At 46.7% G+C, this 15,210-nt stretch overlaps 1 protein-coding gene across 34 annotated transcripts in view; it reads right to left on the bottom strand.

Moving 5' to 3' along the window:
* Clasp1 (cytoplasmic linker associated protein 1) overlaps window positions 1-15,210 on the bottom strand; it is a 234,636-nt gene that overhangs the window by 135,212 nt on the left and 84,214 nt on the right. For 33 of the 34 annotated variants that reach the window (XM_031380324.1, XM_031380155.1, XM_031380271.1 and 30 more), the window contains 2 exons: window positions 9,981-10,078; window positions 3,343-3,410 (listed from right to left, as the gene is read on the bottom strand). In XM_031380324.1, coding sequence (XP_031236184.1) covers window positions 3,343-3,410; window positions 9,981-10,078 — 166 coding nt within the window. Of the gene's footprint in view, window positions 1-3,342; window positions 3,411-5,353; window positions 5,501-9,980; window positions 10,079-15,210 lie in introns of those variants that run through there. The other variant, XM_031380331.1, reaches the window with a different exon arrangement.

Here is a 15,210-nt window from a genome sequence, read left to right as displayed (position 1 = left end):
CCTACGTCCACATACACTTGCAGACAAAGACACACTGTGCTAGTCAGCTTTTCACTGTTCTCAAAAATGTGGTTGGTTGGTTTGTTTGCTTGTTTTTAGGACAGAATCTCACACTGTCCCACAAACTGGAGTGGAAACCATGTTGTAGCTCAGGCTGACCTCATACTCACAGCAGTCCTCCTGCCTCAGTTCCTCAAGTGAGAGAATAACAAGAAGCACTACCTGCAAGAGTTTACAGGAGGAGTGTTGGTTTAACCCTGGATTCAGAGAGTAATACACAGCTGGGTGGCTGGCCTGACCTGTGAGACAAAGAACGCATCATGGCAGGGAGGGCACAGTGAGATGAGATGGCAGCAGAGAAGCAGAGCGGGGGTCAGGACAAGGCCAGCTCTTCTAGGGACATGCCCCAGTGACCTATTTCCTTCAATCAGGCCCAGTCTACTAAGTGCTACCACCTCTCAACAATAGCATCAAATTACGAATCTTCCAATGGATTAATCCATTCAAGAAGTTGAAGTTATGAAGATCAAGCCATTTCCCCAAAGCCCTACCTCTGAACACATGAGCCTTACGGGGCACACTGCATCACTTCATATCTACACAAGACATACACACACACACACACACACACGCATACACACACAATTTAGGGAAAATATTTTAGTAAGTTTGGGCAGTATTTACATACAGGCATGGAGAATTAAATGTTGCTGTCAGGCACCTGGGGCCGCCAGCTTTGGCATTTCTAATTTTTAAATTATACTTTACATGTTCTGTAAAACCCATGGAGGACATATAGTCTCTTCTAGGTAAGACTCCAATCATGGACTCTCTCTTACAGTGACTATTCTCTTCTGCCACAACTACTGTTTCTTTTGTTGTTGTTTTTAAGATTCATATTCATTTTTATTTATGTGTAGGTTTGTATGCCTGAATATCTGTACATATATCAGGTACATGGAGGTATTTGAGGAGACCAGAAGAGTGCAGTAGATCTGGAATGGAGATGGAGGCACCGGATGCAGGTGCTCACACTGAATGCAGGCTCTCTTCAAGAGCAGCAACTACACTTCACTGCTGAGCTCCCCAGCCTCAGCGACTACTGCCTCTTATCTTACACTTTCTTGGTGATCACCATTGTCCCATTGAAGATGCAACAGAACTAACCCGAGTATACACATGGAGGAAAAGCTTGTCTTCGGCACTAAGTGTCTGGATGACTCTGCCTGTACCTGCTGTACCCCTGTACCTGCTGTACCCCTGTACCTGCTGTACCCCTGTACCTGCTGTACCCCTGTACCTGCTGTACCCCTGTGCCTGCTGTACCCCTGTACCTGCTGTACCCCAGGGCAGGACTCAGATGCCATGGCTTTTGTCCCAGTCCTACTGATGGCAGCATCTTGGAGGTGACATGAAAGTACACACACAAGTACAGCGTTTGAGCAACAGACAGTGTACAGTTACAGGAAAATGGGCTCTAGGAAAATGTAGGGTAAGGAGTTCTGCTGTCAATAGCTGAACTATGTTATTACTTATTTTCCTTTATTAATATGGTTTATTTTTATAATTATATGAAAAGAAAATGAGTGAGATGGGGACACACGCCTATAACCCCAGTATTCAGAAGACAGGGGTGGGGGATCAAAAGTTCAAAGTAATTCTGGGCTCTATAGTAAGGACAAGGCAAACCTGAGCTCCATCATTCGAACCAAGACTAAACAACACATCTTAAAAGAGAAAATTCCAAGGGGGTGCTCTGATCGCCACACAAGCACTGTAGCATGTGTGTGCCTGAATTCACACATATACACATTACACTTACACACACAAAATAGATGGCTTTTCATTCTCACAATAATTGACTTCTGTATTTTCCATGTTTGGGGAATCAGAAAAGTTACCCATTTGTCTTCAAATATCATCACAAAGTATAGTGAAGGCAAGCCAAGAGGTATGAACGGCAGGCCACAATTCACATATCACAGACCTGTCCATATTTATAGAACAATATGTATCACAGAAATGACTATGCTCAGTGGAAATAGAGTAAAAAGAAGTACAAGGACGTCAATGAAGACCCTACCGCAACGGTAGGCAAGCATCTTAGAGTGAAACTGCTATGAAGAATCAAACAGTGGGCCATAGGTCTCTGGAACCCCCTGACCACAGTGCTCTGGGTGGCTTCTGGTATGACCATCAGAATGGGTGAGGGGTAATGTGGATTATATTAAATCGTCACGGGCTATCTAAGCTTGTTTCCAGAAGCTGGCTGCGTCTCTAACTTCACGTCCAAGCATGTTTATGCCCAGTGTCATCCAAGCCCCCTTTGCTAGGGTTAGGCTGGGGGCCAGTCACACTGTGACAGTGCAGGAAGAGAACAGCAAAACAGCCCCCAAGTAAGTCACTGCACCCCTGAAGACAGAAGGCAAGCTGTGTCTAACAGAGGTTACCACTGTTCATGCCACAACAGAAGAGTCCCTGCAGTAGGAAGGAGAAGCCAGAAGCCAAAGTTCTCTTGGGAACTCTAGCTGACTGCCTCGACTTCCCAGCCAGCTTCTGCAGGGCCCTGTCAGCACCCAGGCTGATGAGGTCCGCTATCTGCTGCTATTTGTTCTTTCACTTACAAGCCTCACCCAAGGCGACATACTGCTCTGCCTGAGAGTCTCTCTGTGAACTCCAGATGGCGGCCTCGCTAATAGGCTCTGCCTGGAGGTTCTGAGGATGGTAATCATTACCTACTACTTATCCTTTTACTTGGCTTGCTGCATATTTAATAAGCTTACTCATTTACAACAGAAAATAGAGCTGTTGCAGATCACTCTCCAGACCATATGCATTCAAAGAAGAGGGCCATACCAGGTGACCAGGGATTCAGGAAGTGCGAGTCTAAGCACAGAGATGCTCAGAAAGGTCTAACTTAGCACGCTGGTCACTGTGGTAGGAGCAGAGAGAACTTTCCAAATGACACCAGAATAGGGGTCTAGGCCACATTACCCGTCTGGCTGTAGGTATGAGACGGGGGATTAGGATCACCTCAGTTGCATTCTAACAGGATTACTCTGAATGCTAAACAAACACAGGTTATAGACACAGAGGAGGAAGAGGAGCCAAGCACAGGCCCCCATGCTGCCAGGACAGCCCAGTATCACTGTCTGCTCCAGCACACACATCTAATGAATTTAATGCAGGTTCTAAAGGAGTAGATGGAAGAAACCTAACTTTAAGACCTCAGAACCTCTACTGAACCCTTATGGAACGTCATCCAGCATCTGTGGAGAAACACTAAAGCATTACTGCTGTGAGCTGAGGAATGCAGGAATGAAGACGGGCCTTCCCACTCACCATTTGCAGACTGTATCATATTTCCAGACTTTTGGACTTCATCAAATTTTGTAAAAATGACGTTCAACCTGTTTGAAAACAAAACAAAACAATATATGGAATATCAATCATCGTATCTGCAATTACCAAACACTGCTGACTCGCCCTGACACGTTAGTTTTGTTTCTGCTGGTGTGATAAAACCCCCTAACAAGAGCAGTCGAGGGGAGAAATGGTCTACAGCTCACAGTTCTAGATTACAGTCTATCACTGTGGAGAAGTCATGTTGGCAGGAATCAATCTGAAGCAGTTAGTCACACCCATAGTCAAGAGGGGAGAGAGAGAATGGACACACACACACACACACACACACACACACACACACACACGCGCGCGCGCACGCACACACGCACACACGCACATGCACGCACTCTCTCTCACTCATAGAAAGACCTAAACCCAAGGCAATGGTGCTGCCCACAGTGGGCAGGTTTTCCCACTTCAGTCAACATCATCAAAACAGTCCACCACAGACATGCTCATATGCCCAGCCAATGCTGACAGGCGCGCCCTGAGATGCTCCGGTTAGTCTAAATTGTGTTAAGTTGACAATTAAAACTGACCATTAGCCCTTGCTCCCCAAAATGATCAATGATTAAAAAAAAAAAAAAAAAAAAACCTCTTCCCCAGAATTCTACCTCCCTCAGCAAGTGATACCATCCAACAACTGACCACCATCATGGGTTTAAGGACTCAGTCTGAAGACCACACTTGGGGCTGACGTGCTGAGTAGGTAACAGTGCTTGCTGCACAAGCATGGGGACCTGAGTTCAAATCCCCAGTACCAATGTTAAAACCGGTTTGTGGCCATGCACACACCTGTAACCCCAACATTGTAAGGGGCAGGAAACAGAGGGATTGCTGGGCCTGGCTGGCCTCTAGCTTAGCTTCAGGCTCAGCGAGAGAGCCCTATGTCAAGAGAATGAGGTGAGAGTGACAGAGTGGGGACACCTGATGGCGTATGTATGGAAAGCATTTTTTTAAATTTGTTTTACACATGTGCATTTCTCTGCAGGCTACCAGTTCCCTGGGAGAAAGCTTTCATGATGCTCTACTTTCAGACTCCAGGCTTTCCCTGACTTACGCTTAATTTTAAATGTTATAAATAACTCCTTCTAAAAACAAATGTTGTGACCAAACATGCTTCAGCTCCAGAGATCTACCCGGCTCTTCTTATAACGGATTATCTCACCCTGACACTGAAATGTAAGCAAAACTAATGATGGGTCAGCACCCCGTCCTGGCTGACACCAGAGTGAATGGAAGAGTGAAGTACCATCCCTACAAGGAAAAGAGCAGACGCTTCCCAGGCAAGCCAGCCAGCTCATCCTACTGTGAGACAGAAGGATGCTCTGAGGCACAGCACGGCACTCAGTCGGCTGCCACCCACTTCAGAACCAGGCTAGCGCTTTCTTGCCTTCCCATTCTGCCTTTGAGAGCTAACCACCTCAACACACACCTTTTCTTAATCAGAATGAGAATTCCTCAGAGGCTGAGATGGGAGCTGCTCTCTTGATCCCTGAGAACCACATCAGGCTATCGGGAAGCTGGCACCCGGCCATGTTTTTGACTTCTACCTGGAACACTAGACACTTCATATTCTGCTCTTAGGTGACTCATTTACTTCTTCAGCAACAAAATATTGGGGTGTCCATTGTATGCCTAGCTCAGAGCTAACTAGATGCTGAATTCGAAGGTTGCTTTCCTCTGGAGCTTAAAGTCTAAATAACAGGCAAGCCAAAATTATAACTGACAAAACAAAGGGGTAAACCCACTTTTCACTGTGCCTTGCCCCTCCCATCCCACAGGAGAGAGATCAATAATCTTTTCAAAGTTCCCAGGTCCCAGATATACGTTCAGAATCCTTCCCAAATTTACTCAAGACCACCACTACCCGAAAATCAAAATGGAGACTGAAATAAAAGTCCAATTGCCACCTCAGGGCCAAAACCTGAGTAAAACCATCACTCACATTCAAATCGGTGGTTACTAAAGATCCAGATGCCTTAATGTCAATTCTTAAGATGTTTCCATCACCTTCCTTTTTAAAGCAACAAAGATCTTAGACGCTGGGCAAGCCCATAAACAGCTTCATTGTGCAGGCTGCCAGGGTGTGCCCTGACTTGGGTACCACTTTATTGTGTCACAGCCACACCCTCTGCCATGACAGGTCCATGACAGGAAGCTTACAAGTTAGGGCAGAGGAATCTCTTTCATCTGCTTGTCTCTCAAGTTTCTGGAAGAGGATGGTATTACATTCTTGGAATAGTCCCAGTCAGGAGAGGCACTTGTGAAAAAAAAAAAAACAGTTCTGTGGGCTCTCTGCAAGGGGTGAAGTCGTTTCAACCACACCCTATGAACTCAACAACCAGGCACAAGAACACCCAAAGAAAGGCCACTGTTCCCTTTGTGTCCATCTAGAACTCCAGACAGGATGCCCTATTTGTCATTGTTACACTCCAGGTCAACCAATCCCCCACTCTCTGCTCAGTGGTGCCTGTGCTGGTTTGGCTCCTATCCTGGTTATACCTAAGAGGGCTGCGACCTGGCTGTGGGCAGCTGAACACAGCAACAAAGCACTCTGTACACACCCAAGTACTGCCTTTCATGTGCTAGCTCCGAACACAGCTGCTTAAGAGGCAATTCTAAGGACAGAGATGCTCAGAAGGGTCATTTACAGGCTGGCCAGTGTGGCAGGCGCAGAGAATAGGCATCAGAATAGGGGTCTAGGACACATTACCTCTGGCTAAGAGTAAGAGATGGGTGATTAGCATTTGCATTCAACACTATTACTCTGGGCCTACTGCACTGGCTGTTTTTGTGTGTCAACGTGACACAAGCTGGAGTCACCAGAGAGGAAGGAGCCTCCCTTGAGGAAATGCCTCCATGAGATCCAGCTGTAAGGCATTTTCTCAATTAGTTATCAATGGGGAGGATGGTAGGTAGTGTCATCCCTGGGCTGGTGGACCTGGGATCTATAAGAAAGGCTGAGCAAGGCACATGAAACAAGCCAGTAAGCAGTGCCCCTCCACAGCCTCTGCATCAGCGCCTGCCTCCAGGTTCCTACTCTGCTTCAGTTCCTGTCCTCACTTGCTTTGGCGATGAACAGCAATGTGGAGCTGTAAGCTGAGTAAGCCCCTTTCTCCCTAACTTACTGCGTGGCCATGGTATGCTGTTGAAGCAATGGAAACCCTAAGACGCCTAGGAAGGTGCTGCTTCTCTTACAGCAGTTCCATACACTGAAAGTGACACTGAAGAACAGAAAATTAACCTGTGAGGGTGTCTGCTATTGCCAGGCAGGCAGAATGGCTTCAGTAACTCAATCAAACTAAACACCCGCTACATTAGGTGCTGGGTGCACATAGATATAGAACCACAAAATGATGAGAGTGCTGAATGTCTCAACACCAATACCTTGCAAAGGCGTGGGGCATTGTAGTGTTCTGAATAGGAATCGCCCCATAGGCTCATATCTGAATACTTGGTCCCCAGTTAATAGAAATGTTTGGAACAGATTAGAAGGTATGGCCTCGGAGGAGGTATATCACTGGGGATGGGCTTTGGGATTTTAAAAACCCATGCCATTCCCATTAAACTCAAACGTAAGCTGTCAACTTCAGTGCCAGGCCTTCCTTCCTGACGGCTGCCATGTTTGTCCAAACCCCCACACTATCCTGGTCACAGACTGGAAGCTGCTGGAACCATGAGCCCCAACTAAATGCTTTCCTTTATTTTAAGTTGTCTTGCTCTTGTGGTGGTTTGAATGAAAATGGCCCCCATAGGCTCATAAGGAGTGGCACAATTAGGAGGTGTGGCCTTGTGGAGGAAGTATGAGGCTTTGAGGCTTCAATGCTCAAGCCAAGCCCAATGTCACACTTTCTTCTTGCTGCCTGCTGATCCAGGTCCTTCTCTCAGCTCCTTCTCCCATACCATGCCTGCCTTCATGCTGCCATGCTTCCCACCGTGATGATAATGGACTGAACCTTGGAACCTGTAAGCCCCCTCCAATGAAATGTTTTCCTTTACAAAAGCTGCCATAGTGATGGTGTCTTTTCACAGCAACAGAAATTGTAAGACACTTGTGATGGCTTGTAACAGTAATAAAACAAAACAAACAAACAAACAAAAAAACTAAGACAGAAGTTGGTATAAAGATGTGAACCAGGTCTGTGACAGGCCTGAGCATGCTTAGTTTCGGAGGATTGGAGAAGACTGTGGGACTTTGGGCTAAGAAAATGGCTGAATGCTAGAAGCAGAGCTTAATGAGTCAGTCAAGCCAGCAGAAGCTTGGAGGACGTCAGTGCTAAGAGCAATGTGAACTCTGGAAGCTCAGCTCCAGACATTCCCAAAAATATTAGCTAAAGACAATTCTTGTGGTATCTGGCAGAGCATGCTTTTTGGTCCTGTCCTAAGGATTGCCTGAGGCTAAACTGAAGAGTTTTGGACCAATTTTGTTAGCAGAGGAGGTTTCAGGTTTCAAGATAGCCTAATATTGACTCTGATGTGTAGTTATTAGTGATCACTTATGTAGATTCACAATTAAAAAAGCAAGTGGGGGGGCAGCAAAACATACAGTTTGAAGAGAAAAACAGCACCAGGGAATTTAATGCTAGAGCCTTGGTTGGTGGTAAAAGAAGTAAGAAGATGGAATAAAGGAAGTGATGTCCTCAAGGTGAGATTTGTCCAGCTGATGCTGAAACTTGTGAGAGAGAAAGGTACCTGTTCCATATGAGCAACAACAAATCAAGGCTATGCAGTGTAATTCAAGGGCTGGGACAGGTTCCATCTCAAGCAGGCAACGGAACCTCACAGACGTGGCCACACAGTATCCGAGTCATGAAGTCTACAGGAGCAAAGGGGCTGTGGAGTCCTCCTCAGCCTAAGGCTAAGGAAAGCTGCGGAGGCTAGGCCATTGGTGGTACAGTTCCTGCATGGAATCTTGGAGGGGCTACTGTGTGACACTGAAAATGAAGCACAGACTGCATGCAGACCTCAAGGTTTTGGAAATGCCAAAATGTTGGCCATGGGATCTCTGCCAAGGAGAGCTGTATACAGAGAGCAGAAACACCCCAAGAGAGAGAAATGTGTTGTAGTCAGACAAGCCGGAAGGGAAGAGGCATCTAAGCCTTTCGATGCCAGAAGTTTTAAACCTACAAGACCTAGAGTTTGCCCTCCTGGTTTTCTGTCTTGTGTTGGTCCAGTATTTCCTCACTACACCCCTTCTCTCTCTTTTGGGATGGTGATGGATATTTTGTGCCGTTGTATGACAGAAGTATGTGAGTAGCTTCTGGATTTTATAGGCGTTACAACTGAGAGATTGTCTTGACTCTAAGGAAAGACTTTGGACTTTTAAACTGCACTGAACCTGTAATAGACTTATGTGGACTTTTGAAGATGGCTTAAATGCATTTTGCATTATGATATGGCTACAAGCCTATAGGAGCCAGGGAGTGGAATAAGAATGGCCCCTAGAGGGTATATATTTGAATGTTTGGTCCCCAGTTGATGGAAGTATTTGGGAAAGATTAGAAAGTGTGGCCTTGAAGGATGCATGTCACTAGGGGTAGGATTGGCCTTTCACAAAGACTCACTCCATCCCGTGTGCGCGTTCGAGCGCACGCAGCACACACACATGCACGTGCCTGCCTTATGTTTGTGGACTGGGTGCAAGCTCTCATATACTGCTCCAGCACCATGCCTACCTGCCTGCTGCTATGCACCCCAACAAGATGATCGTGGACTCCAACCCTGTGGAACCATGAGGGCCAGCACAATGCTTCATTTTATAAGTTACCTTGGCTGTAGTGTTTTGTCACAGCAACAGACAAGTAACTAAGACAGTTATGAATGACTGAGTCATCTGAGCAGGATGGCGAGGTGAGCCAGGTATAGTAGAGGTGCTATGGAAGCCAGAGGTCAGCCTTGGGTGCCATGCCTCAGCCGCTAACCACTTTCCTTTTTGAAACAGAGTCTCACTGGCCTAAAGACCTTCAGTTCATCTAGGCTGGTTGATAAGGGATCTACTGTCTCCAACTCCCCAATATGGCGTGGTGACGGCATGCATACACCACCACGTCCAATTTTTTAAAGTGAGTTCTAAGGCTCAAACATAGGTTCTCAGGCTTAAAAGGAACACACTTAGTATTGTCTTATTTTTGAAAGAATAAAATAAAAAGCTTTCCACTGAAGTCTGATGTGGAAAGGACTTAAACAGCTTCATAATCATACATTCTTTTACCACATCAAAAGTAGAAGCATGGACCAAGATGAAACCTGAAGAGGAAGGGAGGGGATAAAGGAAAAGGACCCCAAAATATATACAAGATGAACATTTAATGTTGTTAAATAAATTTTTTAATTTAAATTAATTAATTAATTAAAAATATTTTTTAAGGGCCAGCGAAAATGACTCAGCAGGTAAAGGCATTTGTTGAAAGTCTGAAATTGAAGTTCAATGCCCAGTGCTCAAATGGATAGAACTAATTCCTGCAAGTTGTCCTCTGACCTCCAAAACCAACATAGACCCATATACACAGAGATACAAATGAATTCATTTTAGAAAACTGTTTTAAGCAGAAATGGAGGAAGTGAGCACTTACCGGGACTGTGGGAGTCCCTTCTTGCTGAGGTCTGCCCTCACGCGTTCGCCTACATGTCTATAAATCTCCACCAGACTGTTGATTGCCGCGTCTCGAACCTAGACATAGAAGAAGAAATCCTGCTGGGACTTCGTGTCATTCCCCAGCCCTTCCCAATATAATTCAACACATTATACGCCAACCCAATTTATCACCCGTCCACAAGTACAACCACGCATACAATTCCTGCACATGCCAGACTAAGCAAGGGCACATCTGGATTTTTCACTCCCATAAAATGATCCCAAAAATTATAGAAAAAAATCCCCAGCTCTTTATACAGGTCCCCAAGTCCTCCTCATTCTTTAACATGTGATATCAAGAAACCAGAATTTTCAAAATAAAAACCAATAAACTTATGCTATAAGAAGAGCATCAGAATTGTGGTGGTTTGAATGAGAATGGCCCCCAGTTGTTTGAACTGCTTGGGAAGGATAGAGGGGTGTGGCCTTGGAGGAGGTATGTCAGTCACTGTGGGTAGGCTCTCAAGGCCCACACCAGCACCAGTTAGCTCTTTCTCTGTCTCATGCTTGTGGATCGACAAGTGAGCTCTCAGCTACTGCTCTAATGCCATGCCTGCCTGCACACTGCCATGCGAGTCATGAACTCTAACCTTGTCTTAGTAGCTAAGACATTGTATAAGTAGATGATGTAAAGCTTCGGCTTCATGTCTGACGAGATTAAGACAAGCATCAAAAATGAGCAATGGCCTGCTACAAGAACTCTACTCTCAAGGAGCTTACAAAGCTAAAAAAAAAAAAAAAAAAAAAAAAGCAACAGTGCACACAAATGCTACTTTTAACAGAAGGCAGGATGCAATCAATATTGTCTAATACCAAAGATCACAACAGAAATGCTGGGTAAAAAGCTGGCCCTGTAGGCACAAGGACCCAGGTGACTCTTGGAACCCATGTCAAAAAGCCAGGTAGGCATACACTTATAATTCCAGCACTGGGACAACAGAGAGAGAGATGGACCCTGGGGCTCAGTGACCATCTACTGGAGCCTACATACTGAACTCAAGGGCCATGAGACCACAAGGTGGACAATGCCTGCAGAATGATACTACAGTTGTCCTCTAGCCTCCACACATGCATGCTCCTCACTCCTCATTTGCATCGGGACACACACACACACACACACACACAAACTGGGGAGGAGGGAAGAAGTGGTCTTGCCAGTGCTCAGAAGAATCAGATAAGAGTGTGGCAGGTGTCAGGATCCAAGTAAGACTCTGGCCAGACAGGAAGGTCCAACTGCACCGGCGGTGAACATGAGGAGCGGGGAACAGGATGGGTGTGTTTTGGAGAAATCTCATTATGGAGTGGACATTAAATATCTACATTGGTGTTAATATTCCTTAATATAAAAATGGCATGTGGGGCCAGTGAGATGGCTCAGTGGGTAAAGTGGCTTGCTACCAAGCCTGACAACTTGACTTTGATCTCCAGCTCCCATGCAAAAAGGAAAACCTGCCTCCCTCAAGTAGTCCTCTGACCTCCACACAGGTATGCTTTATGTAGTCATGCATTGATTTTGAGAAAATACTTTTGCTATTATATGGTCTGCTGAACTTTCTGGAGTAAAAATATTATGTCTGCATTTTATTTCTAAAAGGTTCAGAAAACAAAAACATGCCTGCAAATATATGACACCCAAGCAGATGTAAAATAGACCTTCCAGAGCGCTAACTCATAGACACAGGTGCTCCCATGACTAACTCATAGACACAGGTGCTCCCATGACTATTTTTAGGCTCTTCTGTAAGTTTACAATTTGGCAAACAAAAAGAAAATAATAAACTTTAATACAGAACAGTAGAAAGGCTAGGTAGGGAGAGATGGGAGGCAACGGGGTTTGGTCTGTAGCAATTACACCTAAGTATGAAGGGGAAATGGAGGGACGCAGGCAACTGTTCCTGTTCCTGTTTGACCTCGTGTCACATGACAGGTGATGGTAGCCATAAGCCTTCTTGTTCTAATCAATCGTAGGTGGTTCATTTGGACTTTTAGATTTCATGCTCAAGCCACCAAAACTCAAGCGCTACTCCCTAACCCTGAGACGGGGAGGAACAGGGCCTCTAAGGAGGAAACTACGGACTGGAGCTGGGGCTAGGGAACTGGTTAGGAACCTGCACTGCTCTTGCAGAAGACCCTTTAGTTCCTAACACCCGTCTCAGGTATGAGGAAGCTCGCAACTGCTGGAACTCCGACACCCATCCTTATTTGAACTCCTCAGGGTATGTACTCACACAGACACACACCCACACATACACATAAATAAAAGGAAGGCTGATCTTTTTATAACACTTTGGGCATCAGCTCCATGGCAGAACAGTAGAGGACTGAGCTGACGGGCATGAAGGAAGCAGGCGGCAGCAGATATCCCTAGACGGTGCAGTGTGAATGAAAGTGCAGGGTGCTGGGAGTGCAGAGAGGATGCTCCACAGGCAGATGCAGCTGTGGGCGGCTGTGGGCATCTGTGGGTGGCTGTGAGCATCTGTGGGCATCTGTGGGTGGCTGTGGGCATCTGTGGGCATCTGTGGGCATCTGTGGTTTAGTGGAGAACCTCAGCCTATAAATTCTGTCCACCACAGGGACTAAAAGCGGCCGTCAAGTAACAGCCTCATTTTCCACATGACAAGTGACGGAGATAAGTAGGAACTTACAAACGTAATAAGGATTTTCTTATTAAAGGCCTAGGGCTCAAACTACAACAACAGGGTGTGCTGCAGGTGGCCCCTAAGGTACAGGTGCCAACAGAGTCTGTGCAGAAAGTAGTAATTTAAAGTTCAGTCTATTAACACAATTTCACATTGTTTTAAAAAATTTTCACTTGCCTTATTTTTATTTATTTTGTAATTTAAAATTTTATGTGCATTTCTGTGATCTCCCTTGCATTTATGTATGTGTACTTCGTGTGTGCCTGAAACCCATGGAGGCGAGAAAAGGGCACCAGACCCAGAGCTCCGGAGAACTGTGAGCAGCCACGTGAGCGCTAGGAACTGAACTCGGGTTCTCTAGAAGAGTGTAAGTGATCCTAGTCCCTAATTTGTACTACTGAGATGGAGTGTCCCTACATGGTGCTTGCTGGCCTGGAACCCACTATGTAGAGAAGCTGACATGATACTCTGAGACCCACCTGTGTGCCTCCCGAGGGCGGAGACTTCGGGAATGTGCCACCATGCACGGCCTCTTTTTTAAATTTATAGAATCTTTACAGTAATTCCTTAGAGCTGTTAGATACAACCCCACTTAAAGGCATTATTTTCACATGTAAGTTGAATTGCTACTACTGAGAATCAGCCCAGAAGTGCTTGCCTTTGGGTGATGAACACTGTTGCTATGCAGATGTATGCATGTTACCTAGCCAGGACTCCCAGGATTTGGTATGGAAAGTACAACACATATGAATATTGTGAAGACCTAGTAGTGCAGTTGAGTATTGCCGCTTATTTAAAACAGCAGTTAAGGGATTCTCAAAACCCCACTCCATGCTGCAGGTATGGGATTTCTGCAAATGCAATGTCCGTCCGCCTCAGGCTGGGAGACGCCTAGTAAGCTGGCCCCAACAGAAACACCTCACCGTCAGAGCACTCACACGAAAACTCAAAAAGCACATGCTACGGTCTGCCCTAACAGGGAAGCAGGCTCAAGACCCAAGTGTCCCCAGGGTCAGCTATGCAAGGCCAGGACATGTGTTCGCTCCAGCCTTTTTGTATTGGCCTGGGTAGTTCAAGGTTTGGTATTTCTCCTAAACTAGCACCCATGCTGTTTCTAATACCAAACAGGAAAACAACTGAGGCAATGTGTCCAGAATGTAGGACTGTGCTGACCGGGTGCTATTTAACCCAAGTTATTCCAAAATGAGAGCCTTGCCAAAACTCCCAGAGATCTCACGCACTCCCTCTGCACAGGGCCTCAAAAGGGGAGTAGAGTCAGGGAGCAGGGCTATGCAAGAACAACCTTTCCAGTGCAGGCCAGTTCTCAGCGCTGTGTGCTATGTAAGAACAACCTTTCCAGTGCAGGCCAGTTCTCAGCGCTGTGTGCTATGTGTTTGTGAACTGACCATCCCTAGACAGAAAACTTCCAAAGTGAAGCCTGGGAAGCAGCAGGTGAGTTCCGAGGCTCCTCTGAATAGCTTTAAGGGAATGAGGACACTGCTTTCCGATTTCTAAGTATTAACACGTCACTGCCGATGCCCCTCCAAATCTACACGGGGTCTGAGCCTCAAGGAGAAAGGGCTGACGTCACCCCACAGCACACGGCAGGGGCTGCTGACGTCACTCCCACAGCACACGGCAGAGGCTGCTGACGTCACCCCACAGCACATGGCAGGGGCTGCTGACGTCACTCCCCAGCACACGGCAGGGGCTGCTGACGTCACTCCATAGCACACGGCGGAGGCTGCTGACGTCACTCCCACAGCACATGTCACTCCCCAGCACCCGGCAGGGGCTGCTGACATCACTCCCCAGCACCCGGCAGGGGCTGCTGACGTCACTCCCCAGCACACGGCAGGGGCTGCTGACGTCACCCCACAGCACCCGGCAGGGGCTGCTGACGTCACTCCCCAGCACACGGCAGGGGCTGCTGAGGTGGGGCTTCTAAAGGCCAAAGGTGAGACGTGAAGGCAAGAGCACGGAAGTCTCCCTGGGAAAGTGCTGTGCCCACTCTTAGTTCTTTTTGGTTTGTGTTTGGACTTGAAATTTGGTTGTATGAATATGAGTGTGCACCACAGTACTGCCACCATGACAGTGCTGGGGACCGAATCCTGGTCTTCTGTTAGAGCAAGTACTCTTGGCCACCTGCCCAGTGGCTAGCAGTTGATAGCCTATCAAGTATGGTTCGGTGCACGGAAGTCTCTAGAGTGTGTTGAGTGGCCACATTTGCTGTGATGCTTAAATCCTTTATCACAGTCAGTGGCTCACAGAGGGAAGGGCCTCCCCCTGCCGCACACACACACCCCGGAGTGACCTTCTGCCGCGCACACACACACACACACACACCAGAGTGACCTTCTGCCACACACACACACACACACACACACACACCGGAGTGACCTTCTGCCACACACACACACATACTGGAGTGACCTTCTGCTGCACACACACACACACACCAGAGTGACCTTCTGCCGCACACACACACAAACACACCGGAGTGACCTTCTGCCGCACACACACACAAAC

The sequence above is a fragment of the Mastomys coucha genome, unplaced genomic scaffold, assembly GCF_008632895.1.
Source record: "Mastomys coucha isolate ucsf_1 unplaced genomic scaffold, UCSF_Mcou_1 pScaffold1, whole genome shotgun sequence".
NCBI lineage: Eukaryota > Metazoa > Chordata > Mammalia > Rodentia > Muridae > Mastomys > Mastomys coucha.
The sequence above is the reverse complement of the archived record's forward strand: the minus strand, read 5'-3'. Positions and strand labels throughout refer to the sequence as shown.